The following is a 21,982-nucleotide window of genomic DNA, read 5'->3' as shown; positions in this document are numbered from 1 at the left end:
ACACCGTGAGTGTCGTACCCGCTGATTGGATGAGTTTCGGTGTCAGGCGGCCTCCGTGAGGATCTTCAAGGAAATGGCGGCGTTGAGGGGTCTGTTTCGCGGCGGGAAGGTGCGGCGTTAATCCTTTGCCGTTGCAGAAAATGACTGCGGCTTGTAGGGTGGTGACTGTGCAGTAACGCTGAGTTGTCGTTGTTCACACAGAGTCTCCTTGGCCCGTGGACACGGAGGGAGTTCCATCGGACGGCGCCCGCGGCCGCTCAGGTACAGTGGGGTCACCTTCGGCCGGCGTGAGATGGGCGCCGGGCTCTGCGGCTTTTCAAGGCTCAGGTGGTCCCGGGGGCAGCCGTAGGTTTCTGACTTCCATTCTTGGGGGAAACTAGTGAGTGAAAGTGATCAGTTTTGTGTAAACGTGGCCGATTTAGAACAGAGAGTTACGATCGAGCTTGCGAATCCAGTCTGGGCAGTCTCTGCTTGGGAGCCTGGTGATGTTTTAGATGCCGATTCAGATTCCATTATTGTCCTGAACACCAAGCATGCAATGACATTCCTTTGTACTGAATGTTGGTGTGATCTCGCCCTCCGAATACCACTTCCGATGATGATTTTCAAATAATTTTCCAATTCTGCCTTTTAGATTATGTTTGACGTTTAGTCTAAAAGTACTAAAAACAAAACAATGCTTATTTCTGTCTGTGATTGTGCTTGTAGTTGTAGGTGAATGAAGTAAATTGGCCAAAATACAGATAGGATCTTAACTGATCAAAGTAATGTCTTGAACTGTCACACAAACATGAGCCTAGTCTTTTGAATGGGTAATTCTAAAGTATTAATTTCCCAAAAATATAAAATGATAATATTAACTGAATTCTACAATGTTATGAACTTGCAAGTTTTTGGGAGTGTTTTCCTGCTGATTTTTTAAAAAAAATATTTGTGCTATTGATTGGTATGTTTTTATTGTGATCAAGACAAATTGGGATAATAGTGGGATATTGCTGCTGCTGCAAAACAACAAATTCCACGACATACATCAGTGGTAATAGACCTGATTCTGATAGCGGACAAATACATGGCAGATGCTGTTTAAAGTGGATAAATGCCAGTTTATCCATTTTACTTAAAGACAATATTGTGGCTTATCTGAATTGGTAACAGATTGACAAGGTGCATTAAGACTTGAGTATGCTAGTTCGCCAGCAGTTGAAAGTTAGTGCTCGGGAGTGACTATCTGTAAGGAAGGCAAGTAGTATGTTGGCCTTCATTACAAGAGGATTTGAATGTTGAAGCAAGAATGTTTTGCCGCAGTTGTATAGGGCCTTGATGAGATCACATCTGGACTTCCGTGTGCAGTTTTGGTCTCTTTATTTGAAGAATGTTCCCCCCATGAAGTGAGTGCAACATATTTACTAGACTGATTCCTGGGATGGCAGGGCTGATGTATGAGGTGAGAATGAGTCAATGATAGAATTGTACAGCATGGAAACAGGCCTTGTTAGACTACCTCATTCATGCTGACTTTGATGCCTATCTATGCTAATCCATTAGCCTGCATCAGGCCTATATCCCTCTACTATCCTATGCAAGTACCTCTCCAAACACCTTTTAAATGTTGTAATTGTATCTGCCTCTATCACTTCCCCTGGCAGTTCATATTCACCACACTCTATGTCAAAAACGTATCCCTCAGCTATCCTTCAAGTTTCTTCCCTCTCGCCTGTAACCTGTGCCCTCTAGTTCTAGTTTCCCTGCCTTAGGAACAAGACTCTTGACTATCTATGCCCTTCATAAAGTCACCCCTCAGTCTCCTACATTCCAGTGAGAATAAACCAGGCCTATCCAATCTCTCATAATCACAGCCTTCCATTCTAGGAATCTCTTCCACACACTCTCGATTGCTACCACGTCCTTCCCGTAGTGTGGTGACCCGAACTGTACATGCTACTCTAAGTGCACTCTAACCCATGTTTTCTACAGCTGCAGGTAACACTAAGTTCACGGGAGTGTAGAAGAAAGAGAGGAAATCTCTATGGAACCCTACAACATTTTAACAGGAATAGACAGACCAGATTTGGATGTTCTTGATGGCTGGAGAGTCCAGAACCAGGGATTGCGCCTTCGAGATGTACATCTAGAACTGAGATCAGGAGAAATTATTTTCACCCAGAGGGTGATGAACCCATGGAATTCTCTACCACAGAAGGCAGTGCAGGCCAAATCATTAAATATATTTGAGAAGGAGAAAGATATATTTCTTAATGTTAAAGGGTTCAAGGGAGAAAGCAGGAGCAGGTAATTGGTTTATTATTGTCACGTACAGAGATTCAATGAAGTGCTTTTGTTTGCATGCCATCCAGACATCATTCCATGCGTAAGTACATCAAGGTAGTATAAAAGGAAAAAAAATTATGCAAACTACATTGTAAGAGTCATGACGGCAAGAGTGATGACGAGGTAGATTGAGAGAGCAGGAGTTCATCTTTATTGTATAAAAGGTTCATTCAAGGGTACTGAAGTGGATGATTAGTCATGATCATGTTGAATGATGGGGCAGTTCCGAAAGGTCAAATTGGACCATTCTTGTTGTTTTCCATGTTTCTATATAAGGACTATGTCTGTCTGAAGCAGCTTTATTGTAACTAATTTGTAAATTTCAGCATCCTTCCCTCTACTTTCTGGCATAGATAGATGAGTTTGTTTGGTCTTGTGGTGCTTTTCAGTCTGAAAAGATTTGAGGAACTGTCAAAGAGTGATTAGTTGCCTTTTCTTTTACATCTCTCCTGTGAGACACCCTGATTTTTCTATATGCTCTGAACAAAATTCTTCTGATAGTTTGCAAATATCTTGATAGGACATAACGTCTAGACTGTGAGGGATAGTGGATAACTGAATAGAAAATATGAATATTTTCAAGTGAAATATCAGTTTAAAAATGTTAGTGGCTCTGGAATAACAAATATATTTCCTTAATACTAACAACCAGCATGACAAAGTTGTGCTACTTTTCCTGTCCTTTATTTTTACAGTATAAAAACAAAGCCTTGTAATTGTATTGGCCTGGGATGCTCCCAAAGCACTTTACAGCTAATGAAGTATTTTTTGATGTATACTCCACTGTTGTACCATGTGAAGCAGGGTAGCAATTTGTGCAAAGCAACCTCCCACAAATGACAATGTGGGAATGACCAGATGTATTTTAATATTGTTGATTAAACATAAATATTGACCAAAACACAGAATAACTTTTCCTGCTCTTCAGAGTAATGCCATGGGATCTTGTACAGCCACCTGAGAGGGCCTCTGTTTACCACGCCGGCTGAAAGATCGCATCTGAAACAGTGCAGTACTCACTTAGAGCTGCATTATCTGCTTAAGTAGTTGAGAGCTTCAGGTTCCTAGGTGTAAACATTACCAACAACTTGTCCTAGTCGAGCCACAAAAAATGCTATGGCCAAGAAAGCACATGAGTGCCTTTACTTCCTCAGAAGGCTAAGGAAATTCAGCCTGTCCCTGATGACCCTCACCAATTTTTACAGATGCACCATAGAAAGCATCCTATCCAGATGCATCACAGCTTGGTATGATAACTGCTCTGCCTAAGACCACAAAGATATTTGAGTTGTGAATACAGCCTAGTATATCATGAAAATCAGCCTCCGCTCCATTGACTCTGTTTACATTCCTCGCTGCCTTGATAAAGCAGCAAACATAATAAAAGAACCCACCCACCCTGACCATTCTCTCTTCTTCCCCTTTCCACTGGGCAGAAGATACAAAAGCTTGAGAGCACATACCAGCAGGATCAAGGACAACTTCTATCCCGCTGTTACAAGACTCTTGAACGGACCTCTTGTATGATAAAGATGAAGTCTTGATCTCCCAATCTACCTTGTCATGGACCAGGCACTTCATTTGTCTACTTGCACTGCACTTTCTCTGTAACTGTAATGCTATATTCTGCATTTTTTTTCCTTTTGTACTACCTCAATATACTTATTTATGGAATGATCTGTCTGAATGGCAAACAAACAAAAGCTTTTTACTCTATCTCAGTACATGTGACAATAATAAACCAATTACCGTCTTTAGGCTTGCTGCTCTGCCCATTCACGATGAATATTTTAAATGTCAGACCTCTTATCCAACAAGATACATTGATTGCTTTAAAAACTTTTTTTCTCTAGTTGACCATTCGAGATGCCCTGACCCAGGCCTTGGATGAAGAAATTGAGAGAGATGAAACTGTATTTCTCTTGGGAGAAGAGGTAGCACAGTACGATGGTGCTTACAAGGTGAGCCGCAGGTAATGTCTAATGTTCTGATGTATTTTAATCCCTGTAAGTAGCTGTAAATATTTGGTGATTGCATTGCTACAGGTGAGCCGTGGACTGTGGAAGAAATGGGGAGATAAGAGAATCATGGACACACCAATCTCAGAGGTATTTTCACTATTAAATATTCAAAGTCAAATTTTCATTTAATGACTTGTGATGGCTAAAATCGTTAAACTTTTCTTTCAGATGGGCTTTGCAGGAATTGCAGTTGGTGCTGCCATGGTACGTAACTTCAAAATTTTGCATGTAACTTGCATTAGATGCATATAATTATACAACCACAAACAGCTTAATAGAAAACGGCATATGTTCGTTAAAGTTGTCATGGTTCTGGCTCAGCTTTTTGCAGTCAATGTTGAGCCACCCATGCGCAACTCTGATCCTAGGCTATGTTGGAACTTGCCTTATTTGCATAGTCCAATAGGTGCTTGCTGGAGAAAACAGCCGTATCCTTGGTGACAAGGCTCTACATGGGCATTCTGCACTTCGGCCTTATCGTGGTTGGGTGGGCAGAGTGACCTCCACTCTTAAAATTGCTGAAAAATACTTTGACAGCCAGCTTAAGTGAGATCTTAGTTTGGTTGGCTGTCAAAAACTTGAATCTTTCTGACATTTGAAATATTATTAAAAATAAAATTAATAGAACTTAAATACTGAACTCAAATTTGAGGAGAATATAAATGCATGTCTTAATCCTTCAGTGGTTCTTCTAAAATCAGTGGAGGATAGCTCTTTATGGTAGGTTCAATCTGGTATGGGTTGTTGGAGCTAAGGAATCACAGAACATCACTGTTCATCTCCAAATGTCCAGTGGCAGAGCTTAGTAGTCAAAATACTGTGAATGGCCTTCTGCATGTTTGGGTTTTGAGTATTTGTGGAAATTAAAACTTGCTGCCCATGTAGCTGCCAACAGTTCCCTACAGAATCTGGCCCATTGTATAAAACTACAAATACCCTTGTGCGGGGGGAAAAAAAAGTATTACTTCTCATCATTATTGCCATGCCTCGGCTCTTATCCTTGTAACTATAAAGTTAAAACTTCTTTCTTCCAAAGGGCAGACTGATGTACCTCGTAAACAATAGTGCAATGAACTTGGTGTATAAAATGATAATGGATATTAGAATGCAAGATTAAAGATTCATATCAGGTTTTGTTTAAAATGATGTGCATGTGAGTGTGTTTTATTACAAATCTGCCCTTGGAAAAGCAAAGTTACTTAATGCTGACTAACTCCCCAGGCTGGCTTGAGGCCCATCTGTGAATTCATGACCTTCAACTTCTCAATGCAAGCGATCGACCAAATTATAAATTCTGCTGCCAAAACGTACTACATGTCTGCTGGTGCTGTACCCGTTCCTGTTGTCTTCAGAGGTCCAAATGGTTCTTCTGCTGGAGTGGCAGCTCAGCATTCACAGTGCTTTGCAGCATGGTACAGCCACTGTCCTGGGCTGAAAGTGATTAGTCCTTGGAGTGCCGAAGATGCAAAAGGCTTGTTGAAATCTGCCATTCGAGATGATAATCCCGGTTAGTGCTTTAAAATATTATTTGAGAAGGTGATAGATAATTCATTGCATTAATCTACTGACAGCTGTTGACATGGATGAATTACTTATAAATGCCATTCTGCCCCTTCATGGACAAAACATGCTTTTAAAGCCACAAATGATTTTGTTCCCTTTGTTTCTTTTTGGGAAACTTCAGATGCAGCTATTTTAAATATTAAAAGGGAAAGTTTTTGGGGCAGAGCTTTCATAGGGTTATCTTAAGCAAGTCACAAACTTTAGCCCACTAATTACTGGGTCAGATAAGCAGCTTCAGAGCCTTGAGCCTTGAATTGTGACTTCTTTGTCTTTAATTGTGATTGTTCATAGAGATTTTCTGAATTACAGAACAGTAGTACAAGAGAAGGAATTACTTTGTTCGTTCTGATAGTCCAAAAATGTCTTTCAACTAGAAGGCTATCAACTTTACAAACTGGATCCTTTCAAACTTTTATTTAATATTCTTTCCCTATTTCTTTGCCAATGGATGGAAATGGCTGTAGCCTGTAAAATGTTGTCAATCACATTTTGTACTCATAAGGTACATTGACCATTTGCTGTCTTGCAGTTGTGTTTCTGGAAAATGAATTGATGTATGGTGTTCCCTTTGAAGTTTCTGAGGAAGCCCAGTCAAAAGACTTTCTTATCCCAATAGGAAAAGCCAAAGTAGAAAAAACAGGTAAAAAAATAAGTTGGTATAATTTATGTTTTCTTTATTAAATAGTTTTATAACTTGGTGAACACTTCCATCCCCAGCAGAATAAACATGATCTTTTGTAATCTTGTTGCTGGATTTTTGTATGATTTCTAAATATTTCTGGTGTAATTCTCACCTTCAAAATTTTCTTCCACTATTGCTTTTGCTTGGTGCCTACTTGTATTATTGTTTCAAATTGTGTTCCTCTGAAGCACAAGCTGGTTCAATCTTATTGAATGGAACTGATGATCAACTATCTTTGAACCTAATTCTGCATTTTGCTTCATTTGTAGTGAGATACAGTCAGTGAGCAATATTGCAAACATCTGTTTCAAACGTGCATTTTATGGAGGAGTTAATTCAATCTGCTTGATTGGCAATCAATTCTCTACATACATCCTTAGCTGGCACAACTCTGTTGTTGTTTGCTATAACCATGCCAAAAAAAAAGTCAGTAAGATCACTCGGAGCAAAGTCATTGAGATATTTGAAATTTGTAAATGAAAATTCTGGTAACCACTCGCCTGGTTGACACGTGCTCCATATTGGAAGCATGAGTTCTCTTAACAGCATATGACTGTGTGAATCATGCTGAGATTTGTGAAGGATATATCGAATAACCTACAATTGGGCTTGATTGATATTTGCTCCATGACCAATTAAGTCTCTGATCAGACCTGAATGAATAGATCGCCTACTCTAATGTCCTGAGTCTTTTGACATAGATCCTAATCTTCTTTTAGCATTCCCATGTATTGTTATACTGTGTACCTGGAATGCAGCATTCACCATTATTTAATGTCAATAACTGTGTCAGTTTATGCAAACAATGTTTGGTATGAAAAGTAACACAAGATTCAGGATTTTTATAGCTTTAAAAACTTGAAACATCAAAGTTGATGTTGCCACATGCACTTTTCCTTTTTTAAAACAAAAAGGAATAAAGGTACATGTGGGAGACCTGTTAATAATGAATATTGATTTAAGTTAAGTTTATAAAAGCACATGGTTCTAAATATGATTTGGAGTTGGGCACAATTAACTAATTATCACCACTTGCATATACTAAACTGGCGAATAATAACTAACGCTGGTCAAGCATGTAACATGATGTAGGAAGACATTAGCAAACTTGTGAAAAATGAATTTGATGCAAGGTGATGTACTTTGCCAGGAAAATGCCTTGGCTACATTGCATTGAGAAACTGGGTAGTAGATGAAGGAAACTAGGGTTACAGCATCAACTCATTGGGTCAGATGTCACTATGTAATGCTGATGGACGTCCCATAGTTAGTGATAGATTTTATCACTCTCTCTCGCGTGCACTCCCTCTCTGTTTACCTTGCTGCTAGACGTGATGCAGAGCAATGGATTTGGAGGCAAAAGGAAAGATATGTTTTTAGTTGATTTAAATATTAAAAATTAAGTATTTTGCTTTTAATGTCTCTGGCTGTAAGAGACATTTTAAATATTAAAACATTATGTTCAGCTTTTATAGTTGGCAAGGTTTTGGGAGGAACCAAAGATCCTGCTGTTATCCAGAACCTATCACTGGAGTCTGGGCTGCTTTAAGCCATCAAGGTAATCCTCTGCATCCAAGCTAGGTTAGCAAGACCTTGCCATGGATATACTTCGAGGCCTGTGGAATTTGCTAAACCTGTATAGAATTCTACATAGCCCTGTAATATAAAGTATCCTTACTGTAATAGGGTGTGGAAGCACAAGGGGTGGAGGAGGAAATAAAAGATCTTTGAAAATTGTGCCTTAATTTGAGAATTTATGGTATTCCTTTAACCACTGTGTGGCACATTGGGAGGGAGAGTGGTGCAATGGAGTCGTATATTATAAGGTTATGCTTTTCAGAATATTAATTGTAAATATTAATTACAAGTAGCAACCATGAATGTAAGACTCAGCAAATTATCTGAACAGAATTCTGAAATCACTAACTAAATTGCTTGTCTTAAATGGTAAATATCACTCTGCTTTGTTTACCTTCTCTTCACCCTTAAAGCACAAACTCTATTCCTTTCATGGAAAGGCATTTGGAATTATTGCTTCACTTCAGCAAAGTGTCAGAACATATGTAGTGACTTGGGTCATGTCATATGATTTCTGTATTAATTTAACCAAGCCACATAACTTGGTAAGGACAATGTAATGTAAGGAGGTGGTAAAGTTGGCTTGAACACATTAAGGTCACTTGTTTTCTTTGTTTTTATTATCCTGGTGATAAATGTACAAGATTAATGAGACTAGTTGACTTAATTGTGTTGGATAAATCCATGAATTCAGCTGCTAGTCTTATTAGGCTGTGCTTGCTCTATGTAATTTGGTTTGGGATTTTTTTTCCCATCCTACTTGAATCCTACATAATCTGAAGTTGAAACCTGGGTTAATTTGTAGTTTGTGTACGATGAAAATATCTTTTTTTTCTTGCAGGAACCAATATCACCTTGGTTGCACACTCCAAAAGTGTAGGCAATTGCATGGATGCAGCTGTTGCTCTCGCAAAAGAAGGTATTGATTGTGAGGTAGGTGACCATTTCATAAATGCTGAAATAGAAAAATAAGTATTTTAAGCATGCTATTTTTCATCTGCATGCTTCCCCTCAGCACCATCTGAAAATATACTGTCAGTTTCCAGATGTATGCTGATGGTATACAGCTTTGTATCTTATCACTTTGCTGCTCCACTCTCTTTAAATGACCAGATGATGGTTTGGCTGGCATCCAGTACTAGATGAGCAGAACTTTTTCTCCAATTAAGTAAATGGGAAGACCAGGTCGTTAAACCGTGATCCCTGTCGTGCATTTCTTTGCATATCTGCTGACTCCGTTCCTCTCCAGGGTGACTGTTGACTACCTTTGTGTCACATTTGACCCTGAGTTCAGCCTTGGGCCACAGAGTGTTTCAATCATTTATAGCACATCACTCTTACCTCAGCTGATCTGCTGCTGAAGGCCTTGTCCATGCTTATGTTATCTGTAGGATTATTCCAGTGAACTAATCATTGGGCTCCCTCATTCTTTCTGTAAACTCGGTCATCCAAAACTCTGCTCTCTATATCCTAATTGACACCGAGCCTCCTGTTCGCCTGTAGCTTTTCTGCTTGCTGACCTATAGAGAAGTGGGAGAGAAAGTTTTTTGATAACCAGCTAAGTCATTTAAACCCGCTTCTCCCCCCCCCCCCCCCCAACCAGTTGCCAGAGCTGTCATACATCTGATGACATCAAATAAAATGCACTGTAAATCTTAAAATAAACCAAAGCCTAACACTAGACCTATTCAAGAAATGTAAATTAAGTAAATACTTGCTGCCATTCACCTCCATGGGGAGAAATGGGGAGCACTCCTTGTGCCACTGGCAACCTTGCAGGCAACTGACTGCAACTTCACATTCATGTGTTTATGTGTGAAAATCCCCCGGATTGTGAAGTTTGTGGGGTCATGCCAGCATTTGTTCAGACAAATTTGGGTGGTTGTGCACAGTAGTGTGAAGAGTTTATAGTGCAGTTGCTGGAGCATCTTAATTTACTGATGATCACCTCCCTCAAACTGTTAACCTTGGTGCTATTAGTGCCAATTATTCAAAGGTATCACTGTCATGATGAGTGCAGCCGTGTAATTGAGGTATTTCACGAGTGGTGAAGGAGCTAATTAATTAAACACTGTCAGAAATATTTTCTCAGGCGATTACTTTTAGATTTTGCCTACCAATACAGAAACCTGATTCCAAATTTATCTTTAAATAGTTTTAAGACTTGTTTATATCATGTATTCAGGTCATTGATGTAACTGGCAGTAATTGTTCCATTAGGCAGCTGTTTTAGAAAATTCTATGCTTTCTTGAGGCATGTGGGATCTTGCGTATAGCACAAAATGCTTGTCACATGCAATCCTTTTCACCCAAGAATGGTAGTTTAAAACTATACATGGTGCAAAAATGTTTGCATATTGATGGTCTTTTTTTCCAGAAATGTATTAATGAAGGAATTTGTATCATTTCAGGTAATTAACATGCGTACTATCAGACCCATGGATATGGAGACTATCGAAGCTAGTGTGATGAAGACCAATCATTTGATAACAGTTGAGGGTGGTTGGCCACAATTTGGAGTAGGTGCTGAAATCTGTGCTAGAATCATGGAAGGTAAAGTACTAATATATTTGGAGGATACAATTGTTTCCCATTTACTGAATATGGAATTGGTAAATAGTAAAAACAGTCTGCAATAAGTTCATTATAAGGACCCTTAACTAGTTACTTGAATTACAAACTTTTTTTTTGCTGTACTTTTGAATTATAATATGATATTTCATTTTAGGTCCAGCATTTAATTACCTGGATGCCCCAATTGTGCGAGTTACTGGTGCAGATCTCCCTATGCCTTATGCAAAGATCTTGGAAGATAACAGCATACCTCAGGTTAAGGATATAATTTTTACAGTCAAGAAGATACTCCATGTGTAATTGCACCTGCCTTGCTTTTTATGAATCTGCCATCTCTATTTCACTGGTGTATAACTTTAATAGTGTATATGTCATCCTGTAGCTAGGATAAAATGTACAAAACATTTGGTGCCAACAAAATTGTTGGAAAAGTATAATTTTAGAAAGGACTTCAGATCCATCCACAAGTTAAAAGGTACAATATTAATTTGAGAACTTGTATTGAGTGGTAATTTCTTTCCCAGTTGATGTATATTTGAAATGCTAAAGGGGCTGTCTGTTTATTTTGAAGCAATACATACCCCCTCACTAATGTTAAAAGTGGCCCTCAAAAGTTGGATTATAATATCATTCAAATCATGGAGGGGAAAGAAAAAATTTAATGGTAATATATTTTTGCTTTTGATAACTTGTATATCAGTCACTGTTACTGGTTGTTAAACACTATAAAGTAAGTTACAAATCTCTAAGTTTTAAGCCATATTTTACATCTGTGTATCAGTAAACCAACTGGCATAAGCCTTAAAGTTCATATGTAACAGTGGACCGATGAAAACAAATCAATGGCTCCATTTAACTTTAACACTTTCATGTTATGATATAAAATTGGTAGGTTCCACTCTTTTTTTAAAAAAAATCAATTTTCTGTAATTGATCACTTAGTTTGTGAAACTGTTACAGCATGTTCCTTTGAACTATTTATGAATGTGTTTTGAAAGACACTCCTGGTTTAAAAATTAACCTCTTCCAAAATAGCCATGTTTGAGTTGCATAAATATCAATTAGAATTATAGCATTTTGTTATTGTTTTTGTAATGTATATAAATGCATTGAAATTATAATTATGCATTGAAATTAAAAGTTCTAAACAAATACTCCTTTTTAACAAGAGCAAATGGTTATCCCTCAGCCTGTTTGGCAACTACAAGTTTTAATGTTACTGTGAACACTGTTTTTACTGATCACAATTCCTCATGTTTGGTAGAACAAGATTCAAACTTCAGTCTAGAATTTTGACTTTGCCTACAAGAGAAGCAAACTGAGCTGTCTCCATCATACTTTAGTAAATTAAATTTGACGTAATTTGTTTAAAACTGTTGGATTACTTGTTTATTTAGTTACTAATTTAGTATGAGAGAGAACCTCAATTTTCTTTGAATTATGAGCTGGTTCAAGATTAAGAGTGGAATTACTTGATAGCAGTGTTGTGATTTTTCTATATATATTGAGTTGTAACACATCAAATTTGATTGGCACCATGACCACTTTCACTAAATGGAAATCCTTACTACCACGGATACATCAAAAGAACATAAGACATCGAAGCAAGAGTAGGACACTTAGCTCCTTGCATATGCTGCACTGCATTTTTTCATGTCTAATTTTCCCATGGGCTATTTTCCTGTACTAACCCCACATTTCTTAATTCTCAGTGACTAAAAAAAACTTGTTAATCTTTCTTGAATATACTATAACTGGGCCTCACCATCTGGAACATTCCCTCTTCTCATTATACCATCAGGGAGGAAGTACAGGAGCCTGAAGAACAGCTTCTTCCCCTCCACCATCAGATTTCTGAACCGTCCATGAACACTACTTCATTATTCCTTTTTTTTGCACTATTTGTAATTTATAGTAATTTCATGTCCTTGCAGTGTACTTATCCTGCAGATTAACAAATTTCACAACACTTAAATCAATAATAAACTTGATTCTGACAATCCTTTAAAAGAATCCCAAAGATTCACAATCCTGTGTGAAGAAATTTCAATCCTGTACAGCAGACCCCTCATTTTGACTCTGCCTCCTGTTTCTAGATAGTCCAGCCAAGTTGAACATAATCTCTGTATTTATCCTGTCAAACCCTGTAAGAATTTTCTGTTTCAATGAGATTGCCCTCCTCATTATTCCATACTCCAGAGTCCCAGTCTGCTTGTATCTCCTCTTTGGAACTAGTCCACCTATTTCCCCTGCCAATCCCAGGAATCAATTTACTGATCTTTGTTGCATTCCTTCCTCTTCCTTTACAAGTATATCATTCCTTAAGTAGAGAAATCTGAACCTGTGCATGATGTTTCTGGTGAGGAACAAACTGGGGCCTAGATAATTGTAGTGTCATCTTTGCTCTTGTAACCACATTCTCTTCCAATAAAGACCAGTGTACCATTTGCCTTCCTAATTGCTTGCTGTTCCTGCCTTCCAATGATTTGTGTACAAGACCCCAGCACTCTCAACATTTATCTTTCAATCTCTCACCATTTTTTAAAAAAAATCTTTTACTAAAATGGATGATATTCTTTTCCACATATTCTGTCTGCCATACCTTTACCTATTCTACATCCCCCTTGCAACTTGGACTGCCACCCAGCTTTGTATCAACAAACCTTGATATTTTACTTGAGCCCTTAATCCAAATCATTGATGTAGCTGATGTGATACCCCACCAGTTATAATCTCTGAGCCCAATAAAATGACGTGTTTATTCTGTGTTCTGTCTGTTAACCAATCCTTGGTGCACACTACAATATTTCCCTGCAAGTTCCACTGTAAGGTGTCTTTACCTCAATTTTATTGGGATTAGATTTGCTACATTCCAGTCTGAGAACCATTCTAAAATATCAGCAATTTTGGAAGGTAACTAATACATCAGTCACCCATCAAGCCACCTCCCTCAAAATTTTGAGGGGGAGGTCTTTGGGTCCTTTTAGTTGTATGAAATGCACTTCTTTACCAATGCCATTTTCTTTCGGGTATTTTGTTTGTGGGCCTGTTCTGCATTACTTCTGGAAGTTTTCTTGCATCTTTCACAAAGGTAGATGCATCTGACTTGTCTCTTCCTCTTTCTTCCCCTTCCCACCCGCCCCCCCCCCCCCAATACAATTTCTCTTGTTGTTGTCAGTAAGAAACTCCTTTTGCTGCTGTTTTCATTTTTGTGTATCTATACAATTTTTGCAATTTTTTTTTTGTTTGCTTCTTGTTAGGGTACTCTCAATGTGCTTTCCTTTTTCTTTATCAATACCTTCATCCTCTTGAATTGTGAAAATCTCCCAATCCTTAGATTCGTTTGGCAACATTATAAACTTCTTTGATCCATTATTGTCTTTAATTTCTTGTGTTAGCCATTCTTGCTTTTTGTTTTCCTTTTTTTTTGTCTTATCTTACAACAAATATGTTCTTAATGCTCTTTAAATGTTAGCCATTGCTTGTTTACTGCGGTACCTGCTTAATGCTGTTTTTCCATCCACCACAAGCAACTTGCTTCTCATACCTTTTGCAGTTCATTTGTGTCTACGGCAATTTCCACTTCTCTTTTTGTGGGATATGGACAAGTTTAGTGTTTCCCTTTGAGAAATTGATAGTGAGCTGCCTTTTTGAACCATTGCAGTAGATGCTTTGAAAGTAGTTAACAGTGGTGTCAGATAAGGATTGGGAGTGAAACTTTACAACTGCAGTAGGTGGCCATTTTGTTCATCAGAAATGGATGATTGGAGATAATCTACCTAGCCTAATCCCACCTTCCAAAACTTGATCCCTGTAGGTTACTACTCTTAAGAGCAAATCGCAACAACTTTTGAAATGTGATAAAGATCTTTGCCTCTACCACCCTTTTTTTTTAGTTGGTGAGTTCAGCCTCCTGCCATCCTCCAGGTGAAAGCATTTTTCCTCCTCTCAATCATATGGGGGATTGGGTCCTTCCTGTTTACCCTATCTAGGCCCCTCATAATCTAGAATGCCTCAGATAAACTCCTCTCAGTCTTCGTTCCAAAGCAAACAGCTGTAATCTATTCAATCTTTCCTTGCTAAAGCTTTCCAGTTCTGGCAACAACATTGTAAATCTCCTATGACTTGATGGTCATGAAGGCTCAGTAAGTTCATTGCCAATTCGAGATATTGTGTGACTGAAGGAGAAGCTGGATCTGATAGCATCTCATGCACCTGCATGCCCAAGCAAGAGGTGATAAGTCACAGCAACTATCCAATAAGCCTTGCCTAGTTGCTGCAGTGAATCCTTGTTAGTATCATGCTTATGATAAAGGGGATTAATGTTTGAAATTGTAGGTGTGGTACCGATTAAGTTTTATCTTGGTAACATTGAGCTGTATTCATCTAAGAAAAATAAGAGAAATAACATCTCACTGATGACTTAAGTCTCGTAGATGAAAGGCTACAGAAAGTGGATGCAGGAAGTAAGTCGCCCACTACAGAATAACCATTCTTCATCCTTCTCGTGTAATTACAGCATTTGAGTTTGGTCCAGTCAACTTCTTGACAGTTTGAGCCTTGGTATGGTGGTGGGAATACAGCAAAGTTAATGCTGTTGAATTTCATATAGTAAGCTCGTTCCTGATGTGTATCTTAGCTGCTAGTTAACCTGGGCATTGGTGCAAGAGGGAAATTAACTGCGTAGAAGAACTGTGAATTGAAATCAACACTGCAACCAACAGCATCCCCACTTCTTACTCTGATGATAGCGCACTGATGAAGAAGCTGAGGTAGATTGGACCTACAGCCCTCCTGTAAGTCATGTTTCAGGGCTGAGATGATTGCCCTTTATTAGGACTCTTTGATGTCAAAAACGATCTTGCTGTCAAAGGGCAATCATTCTCCCCTCATGCCTGAGATTCATCTCTCTGGGCCAAGGCTGAAGCCTGGTGGAACCCAGAGTGTATTGGTGAGAAGACTATTACTACATGTTGCTTAATAGCATAACAACATTTTTCATCACTTTTAAAATAGACTGAAGAAAGAGGCAGAAACTAGCTGGATTTGAGTTGTTGTCTTTGAACTGAGACTATATCTGTCATTTATCCAGTGGATGCAGGTGCTGTAATTGGTCCTGTGCTGTGGAGTGGCAAATACATTCTCACTTTGGTAGGTTGTTGATGAAGTAAATTCCACGTCACATTCCATGGTGTTGAGAGTAAATACTGAGCGAGTGTTTCATCTGGTGGGGGAAATCTAAAAATTACAAAGGTGTACTGAAAGGCTATTGGTCACCCAGTTAAGAAATAGAGTTTAAGTTGTGATTCTTTGGAATTTTCTATCTCAGGTATATTCAAGTCTAATAGATTTTTTTCATTTAAGGGGACTGAGCATGAGTGGAGCTGTGCCCAAGAACAGATCGGCCATGATCTCATTGAATGGTGGATCAGGTTTGAGTATAGGGGCAAATTTATGGTTCATATTTGTTACTTTGGCTATTCATCATCAGTGTTCTGGTGAGATGGGACTTGCCCAGGGACAGTGGTGAAGTCTGGTGTTTTGGCTATAATATGAGATTCAAATTGTTGTTTGACTAGTCCATGGAACAGTTGTGTTACAGAAGCAGCCAGTTATTAGTGAGGAAGATCATTGGAGGTGAATGTGCCTTTTGGAATGGTCTGGTAATGGACAAAAGTACCTAGATAATGGTCTCAATACCAAGACCTTGTGCCAGTTAAAGCTACCACTGAGCCAAGGCCAAGTTCAAATGGCAGTGAAGCTCTTTAAATACAATGTATTAACTATTTCAAATTCCAAGTTGTTTGTATATTCAAAATGAGATTCTAGGAAGTGGGCTGCACCAGGACAAAACTGCAAAGTTAATGTAAAATGTTAATACATTTCAAGTATGATTTGTTACATTAAAATTGGATTTGTTTTGCGATCAACAGGAATAAACCTGAAAGATTCTCTAGTACCTCTTGTCACTGCATGACACCAGGTAAATTAGGGTTATTTGTAAAATATCTATCTTCCTTGCATCTCAGATTAGGATGCATTTTAGGAATAACCATTTGAACCAGAAGAACTAGACAATTACTGTGGCTATTGGAAGTGTGTAATTAAACTAGTAGATAAGTTTGTTAACTTGAAGTAAATCTCATCCACAGTACAGCTAAATATGACTGAGCATGGTTGTGTTTCTTGACTGTTGAAGTTAGTGGAAATACAAATCTTAATGACAAACTACCTTTGAGTAATACCTTTATTTCTAAAATAATGGATCCATATTGGAAGACTCAACTTCTTCTCTCAGTGAGCCACTGCTAAGAATGGAAAGTTAAATTAATGCATTTCTATCACCTGAACTTGCCATCCATTTTAACTTTATCTGAGCCTTAACTACTTAGAAAGGTGCTCTAATTTCCATTTTCACAACAGACACCAGAGAATGGTGAATTACCAAGACAATTATTTTAATAAAATATTAAATGAATATCTAGTCATTGTTTACAAGAAATTTGTACATATACTATGAAAATTTTCTGCATAGAAACGGCTGTTTCTTTGTTTATACAGTAAAACAAATCTTTAAAGTGCACTTTCTTCAGAAAATCAAGATTAGGAGATTATAGTCAAACTACAGCAAGTTCTTTTAAGATACATTATTGCAAATTAGATTGCTGCCATTTTTGTATTATTTCAATGTTAAATTATTGCAGATCACTGGCTCCACAGTTAAGTTCACTGACAAGTGCTTAATGAGAGAAACCTTTAGAAACATAACTATGACCACTAGGGGGTGAAGTATGCCCATAAGGAAAACACATTGGCTGCAACATACTGTAGATTCATTAAAAGCAAATGCTTTTAAAAGGAATGATTGTCCTGTACATTAGTTCAAAACTCTTGCCCCAGATACATACATAGCTGGCATATTTTACCAACTTTAGTTTACTATTCCAATGTAATTAATGTATTATTTGATCATGGGGATGCTGCGATCACGTGTAGTTGTAGGCTTCAAGTGCCCCTTTTTAAAGCTTTGAATTGAGCTGAGTAAGGCTCCTCTGGCTGTACCATTGGCAGCAGAAATGGATTCTGATGGAAGCTGGATCTCAGACTTTTGAGATGGGGGAAGAGCTGGAGGTGGAGGGATTGAAGAAACTCCTGCAAGGATGGAAAAAAAGATCAAGTAAATTCTCACGTTGAAGTCTTCATAAAGATCTTTCCCGTACTAAAGACTTTAATAGAAAGAACTGCAAAGGTGGATAATATTCATGAGCCAGCATCTGTAGAGAAATAAGTTAGCATTGTATTTCTTCAACATTAACAAAAGTTGTGTTGAAATGTCAATTTTTCTTTTGCAGATGCTTTCTCAGGTACTATATTTGTTTTACTTATTGGCAAAACTCCACAAACCTTACCCATTTTTCCTTTAACCATTTTGAAGCAAAGGGCAACCCGTTCAGCTGATTTGGTAAAATGCTTGCACACACAAACTGGCATTTAAATAGATTTTCCAATTGTCCAATGAATAGTATGCATACTAGTTATTAAACTTTGTTTTATTATCACCAATTTAAGGCCGTTTGATAAGCATTCATAATCCTATTTTGGTTTATGTTAAGTTCATGAGATTTACTTTACAATGATGCAGCTGGAAAGAGAGCATGGCAAAGGATACTAATAACTATTGTCTCAAAAAACATGAATTCCTTAAAAGGCAATTTTCCTTTTGATTTGTGGGCCTTGTTTAAAACTTAACTTTTAGGCAACTTTAATAATTTCAGCAGGATGTGGTTAGTGTGAGAACTTGAATAATCAAAATGATGTAGCAGGTTGCTCTTCTGATATTTACCTTGCAAACTGGTGCAGGTACCTAATATCAATGCAGGAAAAGAAAATAATAATGGCATCTCTTGTGAAAGAATTCGTGAAACCAAAGTTCCAGCGTCATTTTGCTTTGTCATAATATTACTTCTAATTGGTCCATACAGAAGTGAGTTTCAAATGGACAAACAGATATTTGAAGAAAAAGTCTGCAAGTATATGTGATCTTTGCCAACTGTTATAAAAGGCACCACAGTGTGAGGTGCACTTTAATGACGATTATTTTGGGCTCTAACATACCAGGCAAAATACATTAGTGTACTGTACATAAACATACAATCATCACTAAATGGCAACAGATTCAGTCACAGCCTGAACAAGGTAAATAAGAAACTGCACCACCTCTATACAAGGCTCCTTTTTAGTTTAACACTGGATGGAATTTTCCCATCCCCTTGTCTATCATATGCAACAACTAGTAAGAGCTAATCTGAATGATAACGGTCTCATCTGTGTTACTTGAATTATTTTAATTTGCAACTATTACATTGTTTTACAATTTTTTCACTCCACTCCCACCACTAAAGCTATTGAGATGTTTCTTGTTAAATTGAAATAGGCAATTTACAGTAATAAATTCTACTTTATGGTACATTCGTACAATTAATCAAACCCTTAGAAATAGGTTATCAAAATCAGAAATAATGTGCTGTATAAGTTTGAGTTTAAATAGAAACACATATTTTCAGTAATTAATGAGATCAGAGATACGTAGTTGTTAATAATCCTAGGAGCTGTTAATTTTAGACTTTGGAAAATGGAGCTTTTGAAATGTGGAAACAGAAAAAAAAATAGAATATTTTGGAATGCAATCCAGAATTCTTTGTTACAAATGAGGAAAGAGACAAACTTGGATGATTCTCTTCTGAAAAGTGACAAAGTAACATTCCACAAGTTACTCCACTCTATTCTCATTAGTCCTCATAATTGATCAGTTTAACTCAGCAGCAGTGTAGAATATTAAGGCATCCAAATTAACAAAGTGCCTGTGCTGTTTTAACATGATCCATTGTTTGAGGCCTTCATGCAAAAGAAGTATGTCTGGAAAAACAAAATAGTGCCTTGTTATGATGGGAGCCACCTTCATCCTACTGAATACCACATTCAACTATGTAAGCAAAATTCTAAAGTTTGAACTAAAAGTCTGTCCGAATTAGTCATTGGGGAAGTTGCAAATGCTTCTTCCCAACGAGAGAAATGAAAAATTTGTGAAAACTCTTGATCATTATTTACTATTGTTGAAAGCCTACAAGCAAACATTGTGTAAAAATCAGATTCTGTTGGTATTGCAAGTTAGTAATAAAACACATTATAAATAATTCTCTCCAGTTGACAATCAGCCTTCTATCTTTACATATCCTTTATTACACCAAACAACTCTTCCAAATTTGAATGGCCATGGATGTGTTTCAAGTTCTTAGTGCTCTCCAATGCATTCATCACAACCTACTCCTTAAACCCCAGCTTCCTTGTTCACTTTCTTTTGTGGCCAACATGACCACAGGAAAATTTGCAGCCATTTCTCCTCAAATGTCTTCTAAAGTATAAATGAGGACTATTTCATTAACAATCTTACTGTGAATATTATCAACTTTGAATGAAACTCAATTTGGGTATGAGAACACAAATACTTGGCACCTATCCAAATTACTTGGGGGCAGTAAAGCCTCATCACCAACTCAAGTCTTCCTCTAGCCCTGTGTCAACTTTCTTGAACATTCTCACAATCCATGCTTTCACCCCTGAAAAATCATTGTTATCTACTGTTCCACTTCAAGATACTCCACCAACGCTTCTAAAAGTTAGTTCTTCCTACAGGGCACATCCTTCTCAAAACTCTTACCTTCTCTCCTCCAAATCAGTGCTGTAATCTCACAAATCTCTCCCATCCCCTTCACAGCTGCAAAAAAGTTGAAGTAACAACTGTTCTTTCAAACTCTCATTTGCCTTTGGACCTCTACTCAGAGCAATACAGGATTTGCTTAACCACTTCCTCACTTCCAGTTTCAATATCTGAATTTCAACAGGAAGCTTAATCCATTAACACTCCCCTTTCCCTTCTGCAACTGTGCATGCTTACATTTTGTTTTAACCTCCTTTCCATCTATATAATCTTTTCCAAACCTGCAAACCCCTCTAACATCACAGCCTTCACTCCTTCATTGGTGGCTACTCTTTCACCCAGCTTGGCCACACACTTTGCAATTCTCTTGAAGGCTTCACTTTCATTCACCAAATATCTGGTTACCTCACCAAGATTTCTTTTGCGAGATATTCATTTCTTTTAAATAATACAGTGCAAGTACCCCAAATGCAGTGTGTTAAAGCCATTGTATAAATTGCATGTTTTTGGTATTTGCTCAAAGAACTGCTACCTGCAAAGATGAACTTGACAGCCGAGACAATCTCAGCATGAGTCACTGCATTCCCAAGAGTGGATAAAGGAAAAAAAAACAGACATAAAAGAACCTAGTAAACAGGATTCATTGACAAATACACAACTCTGTTTAAAATAATTCTACCCCATCCAAAATGATTGTGATGCAACAACAAACTGATTCACCTTGATGACTGTGACCTCTTTCTGTAACCTTTAAGTTTTTAGGGTGGTCTACATTACCCCAAAGTCAGGCTCAAAATGGTGTGTGCTCTACAGCAAAGACAGCATAGAAAGAAAGAAGCAATAAGTCATTACCATGAATTAAACCTGGACAATATAACATGCAAAAACAATGATATTCAGACAACTGATGGGTTACCAAAGAGAAATAAGTTACATAATTTATTACATAAAGGGGTCATACAGATCTGTGGCAGTTTCTTGTGTCCCTTCCCAACCCACTTTACCTCATTAAAAGCATTGACATCTAGAAATTCATCCCCAGTAAGTCACATTAAACACCACTTAAATAGCTGCTGTCTTTTCTGTTCTGAGCAGAACGTGCAGCCACTGCTATGGCATAGAGTTAAGTTGCACTCATAAGTTCCCCTAAAGGAGAATCATCAGTGAGAAAGTCACCATTTCATTCAATAAATTTTCCTCAGAACCATCCTTATAAAAGATTAGTCAATCTTAACAATTTCCCTTCCACAGATACTGTATGACTGCTGAATGTTTCCCTTAGAAACCTACCTTTCCCAAATGACCATAAATTGCACTTTATAACTATGAACGAGTCATAATGAAAGATTTTATTCTGCTCTCGATTATCATCGATGACTGCAAAATACTTGACTTTAGTACTTTAGCGTGGAGCAACAGGACAAAATAAATATGCTTCCATGGTATTTTCACATGCGAGCCTAGCATTCAAACCAGTAAAATCAACGGATATTGTTAGTTTAAGTAGAACTGTACTAT

General features: G+C 37.7%; 2 protein-coding genes across 3 annotated transcripts in view; one reads left to right on the top strand and one right to left on the bottom strand.

The window, feature by feature from the left end:
• The first annotated feature begins 25 nt into the window (after positions 1-25).
• Positions 26-13,512, top strand: pdhb (pyruvate dehydrogenase E1 subunit beta). Its single transcript, XM_052017230.1, has 10 exons — positions 26-109; positions 202-261; positions 4,182-4,289; positions 4,374-4,436; positions 4,518-4,553; positions 5,571-5,856; positions 6,442-6,552; positions 9,014-9,105; positions 10,584-10,725; positions 10,901-13,512. Exons 1-10 carry the CDS (start codon positions 74-76, stop codon positions 11,044-11,046), a joined length of 1,080 nt encoding a protein of 359 aa, XP_051873190.1. The 5' UTR covers positions 26-73; the 3' UTR covers positions 11,047-13,512.
• The window catches only part of pxk (PX domain containing serine/threonine kinase), a 60,226-nt gene continuing 50,189 nt past the window's right edge, over positions 11,946-21,982 (bottom strand). For both annotated transcript variants that reach the window (XM_052017228.1, XM_052017229.1), the window contains one exon: positions 11,946-17,898. In XM_052017228.1, coding sequence (XP_051873188.1) covers positions 17,708-17,898 — 191 coding nt within the window. In that variant the 3' untranslated portion in view covers positions 11,946-17,707. The remainder of the gene's footprint in view (positions 17,899-21,982) is intronic.

The sequence above is a fragment of the Pristis pectinata genome, chromosome 6 (assembly GCF_009764475.1).
Source record: "Pristis pectinata isolate sPriPec2 chromosome 6, sPriPec2.1.pri, whole genome shotgun sequence".
In the NCBI taxonomy this organism is placed as follows: domain Eukaryota; kingdom Metazoa; phylum Chordata; class Chondrichthyes; order Rhinopristiformes; family Pristidae; genus Pristis; species Pristis pectinata.
This window is presented reverse-complemented; position numbering and strand designations above follow the sequence as displayed.

Coding starts and splice junctions, on each gene's coding strand:
- pdhb (XM_052017230.1), top strand. CDS start 74: ATGGCGGCGTTGAGGGGTCTGTTTCGCGGCGGGAAG. Junction 4,290..4,373: donor AGTACGATGGTGCTTACAAG/GTGAGCCGCAGG, acceptor GCATTGCTACAG/GTGAGCCGTGGACTGTGGAA. Junction 4,437..4,517: donor TGGACACACCAATCTCAGAG/GTATTTTCACTA, acceptor CTTTTCTTTCAG/ATGGGCTTTGCAGGAATTGC.